Source organism: Nansenia antarctica (assembly GCF_963989245.1).
Source record: "Nansenia antarctica genome assembly, chromosome: 4".
Taxonomy (NCBI): Eukaryota; Metazoa; Chordata; class Actinopteri; order Argentiniformes; family Microstomatidae; genus Nansenia; species Nansenia antarctica.
In genome coordinates, this window is record NC_137689.1 from 57,800,900 (window position 1) to 57,804,589 (window position 3,690).

At 42.8% G+C, this 3,690-nt stretch overlaps 1 protein-coding gene across 1 annotated transcript in view; it reads right to left on the minus strand.

Moving 5' to 3' along the window:
• Nucleotides 1–3,358, minus strand: part of wdr45 (WD repeat domain 45) — a 3,949-nt gene extending 591 nt beyond the window's left edge. Inside the window, exons 1-9 of the mRNA XM_080528719.1 lie at nucleotides 2,971–3,358; nucleotides 2,656–2,730; nucleotides 2,404–2,508; nucleotides 1,977–2,085; nucleotides 1,698–1,792; nucleotides 1,505–1,584; nucleotides 941–1,149; nucleotides 495–596; nucleotides 207–352 (exon numbers count right to left, since the gene is read on the minus strand). Coding sequence (XP_080384845.1) covers nucleotides 207–352; nucleotides 495–596; nucleotides 941–1,149; nucleotides 1,505–1,584; nucleotides 1,698–1,792; nucleotides 1,977–2,085; nucleotides 2,404–2,508; nucleotides 2,656–2,730; nucleotides 2,971–3,019 — 970 coding nt within the window. The 5' untranslated portion in view covers nucleotides 3,020–3,358. The remainder of the gene's footprint in view (nucleotides 1–206; nucleotides 353–494; nucleotides 597–940; nucleotides 1,150–1,504; nucleotides 1,585–1,697; nucleotides 1,793–1,976; nucleotides 2,086–2,403; nucleotides 2,509–2,655; nucleotides 2,731–2,970) is intronic.
• Nucleotides 3,359–3,690: the final 332 nt, after the last annotated feature.

Below are 3,690 nucleotides of genomic sequence, written 5' to 3' on the forward strand. Positions count from 1 at the left end.
GAGTTTCTTATTGATTTGACTCACGGAGGTAAATGAAAAGGAGTGTGCTGGTGCTACCCCTTTTCAAATTCTACTCTTGAATTCCACTTTAACCCACGTGACCATCATTTACCCCACCTGTCTGTCAATAAGGTCACTTTGAAGCACCCAATCCTTTTAATTAACTTCCTTGATTTGACTAATGTGAAAGATTGTTGCAGACTAACCAATGACAGAGTTGACATTCTTGGAGGTGTTCTTTCCAAATGCGCAGATACAGGCACACTCAGCTGGCACAGTAAAACTGGCCAATGACCACTGGCTGTCCACATACTGACCAATCACAGGGCCCACCTTCCCAACGCGAGCCAATCTGGGAGGGGAGTGGAGAGAAGAGAGAAGGTAAGAGGGAGATAGGCTTAACTGATAGAACCCAAAAGAACTAGACTGGCGCACCCCCCCCCCCCCCCACACACACACACACACACCACGCTCTCTCTCACACACACTCTTACGCAGAGCGCCTGTTGAGTTTAGTGTCCTTCAGAGCGAAGATGTGCACTGTGCCCTTGTCACTGGAGGCACACAGGAATGAGGAGTCATGGCTGAAGTTGATGCTGAAAGAGAGCACAGCATAGTCAGGACCTACTCAGTACTTCCATCAGTTCACCTATGAAATAAATCACAAACAGTGCCCCCAATATTTAGAGAAATAAAAGATGACAATCTGTAACTCATATTCATTGTTTGATTTTAAATCCAAACTTTTGGAGTATAAAAGTAAAGAAAAAATGCTCCCCTCTCCAAGCACTTACAGAAGGAACTGTATACCATGTTAATACATACATAACCAATCAAGTCATATCAGATTAGAGATTACATCAGGGAGGGATCAATACTTTGAATACTTGAATACTAAGTATTAAGCCGAGTTCCCAAACATTTCCCCCTCTCTCAGTACCAGTATAGTGTAGCAGGGTCTGTCCCCCTGCGTAGCTCCACCAGTTTGTCCCTGGTGGTGGTATCAAACAGACGGATGAGAGTGCCCTTGCGTGACGCGGATGCTGCCACGCTGCCAGGCTGATTTAGTGCCAGGCAGGCTATCTCACTCTGGTGGGCGTTGATGGTGAAAGGGGCAGACGACGTGCCAGGTTTGGTGTTAGACAGATCCTGGAGGGAGGTGGAAGATACAGTACATTAGTCCTTTATTTAGACATACAACCCTTTCTAGAGTGTCACAACTGTTTTACAATTGTTGAACAGTATTACAATTGTTCACCTTACACTTGTTGATGTGGTTTGAGACAAACATCCTGCCATTACATACACATGTAATACGTACATATTATGTTTAATCTTTCATTTTGACTGTCTGATTGTTCTGATTTTGTAAGAACCTTTTCTTGTAAACACGATTAATAAAAACTATTGACGCTTGATTGTGAAGCATCCATCATCTACATTACATGTGTTATGTTTCATTTGGCAACAGGTGTTTAATGTAGTGTGTCCATTTTAAACTTACAACCAGCTGCAGACTGCCACACTTGTGACCAGGGAAGACCAGCAGCTGTTTCTCCAGACTAGGACACAAATCACACAGCCCTGAAAGAGAGAGAGATATAAACACACACTTCATCAGTCCTTCATCCCAGAATAGAGGGCAGAAAAGAGGGTAAGTTGATCCTAGACCTGTGCTAGAAGGTGTGTGTTCGTACCTTTGGGGTTGTCTCTGGTGTCAAACTCAAACAGTTTGACGGGGTTGTCAGGAAAACTGTACACATAGATCCTGTTCTTTAAGACAATGATGATCCTGAGAATGAGAGAGAGAAAGAACAAGAGCAGGAAAGAGAGAGAATGAGAGAAGGAAGGGGTGCAACGGGTAAGAGACATGACTTCTGAGTAGTGTACACACATTCACAAAATGGCACTGGGACAGAATAAGTAAGTAATGCAATATTGGAGTATGAATCTCACACTAGTGCAGAGTCACTTACTTGTCGTGTCTCATGCGCACGGCGAGGACAGGCTTGGTGAAGGTAAACTCTAGCACAAGCTTGTCCTTGTCCACAAGCGTGGCCTCCCGAGCATCATCCCAGATCAGGACTGAAACAGTAGAAAACAATCCCTGATTAACACCAGAAAAAAACAACTGTAATGTTTTTGTGTAGATAGTTCCAGCAGTGAGGAGCACCATAACTAAAAGCGGATTTCTCCAATCTGGTGAAGCGTTAACCAATTCTTATTAACCAAAAACAAACGATTTAGGTAATTTATGCTCTTGAATTTAAATAATGAGGTTAGGTAAGCTAGGAGTTTATGCAGTAGGGCTTTATACAGAAAAACAGTCATGGTAATGCCAAAATCACAACTAGTTTGAACAGATTCTTTACATGAAGCAATGCTTCCTTTGAGGTCACTAACCAGATATCTCTGAGAACTTGGGGTTGACTCCTCCTCCTACAACAGCTAGCAGGTTAGACCGATGCAGCATGGAGCACAGAGCTACACTGCCCACCTGCTCATGGTCTGAAACAAACACACACACACACACACACACACACACACACACACACACACACACACACACACACACACACACACACAATTTGAGACACACATTCACAGATGCTCATGTAAACCCACACAGTCACATTTACATATCAGGTCCCTCACCAAGGTGTCCCTTCTCCATGAGAGGCTCCACGTTGTAAATTCTGACACCTGTCTCCATGGCACAACAGAAACAGCCTAATAATGGGCGGAATGATGGGAGAGAGAGAGAGAGAGAGAGAAAAAGAGAGGGTACCACAACATGAGAAAGGGAGTCACAGTGAGACTGTGGCACTGTGCTTGTGCCACGACATTAAACTATGTCGTCTTCAGATAACAATATAGTGCCATCTACCACTCTATTACTATCTGAAGAGGGAGGAATAATATATGGCATCTCTGTTATAATGAACTAATAAAAATATATACTTGGCTTACTTTGGTCTTGGTTGAACTGGAGACTGTTGACTCCTCTCTGTTGAGCCATGGTTGTTGCTACGAGTATCCTGTAGGTATTAGGTACTGACAAAAGGTTCCGAGTCTATTATGGACTAGGCAAGGAATCCTTAGAGGAAACACAGAGTCTCTCAGCCCAGTCCCTGACCCTCCCTGGCTTTGTCGAGAGACACTTGCTAGCTAGTTACATAGGGAGTGCGACATTCTACACTTTATTTTGCGTCGAAACCACACGAATGACTTTAAAAACCTACCATGAAGAGATGAGAGAACAACAAGATTGGTTCAAAACAGTAAATGGGCTTGACACGAGTAAAACATTGAATAACACCAAAACCTACACGGTGGCGAAATATTGTTGTTGTTGTTGTTGTTTTCCCAGCTACTGACGTCAGCTGCATGTGTTTGATGTATTTCCGGTTCACGGCAATTTGGCTTCTTCTTTCTATCTTTCTTTCGTGGTTACAGACTATAAAATGAGTATGTCTCCCCCTAGTGTGTTTAACCGTAAATACACTAATATCAATTGGACAAATTGATGTCAAAATGTCTAGGGCTATGGAAGCATATAGTACACTCAATTCAAATGCTAATGCAATATGAGATTGCAATTGCATGTTCCACTTTTGCATGCATTCTTTCAGACAATATTCAAATTCAAATGCAATTCTAATGATTTGCATTTTCATTTTCATGTTCCTG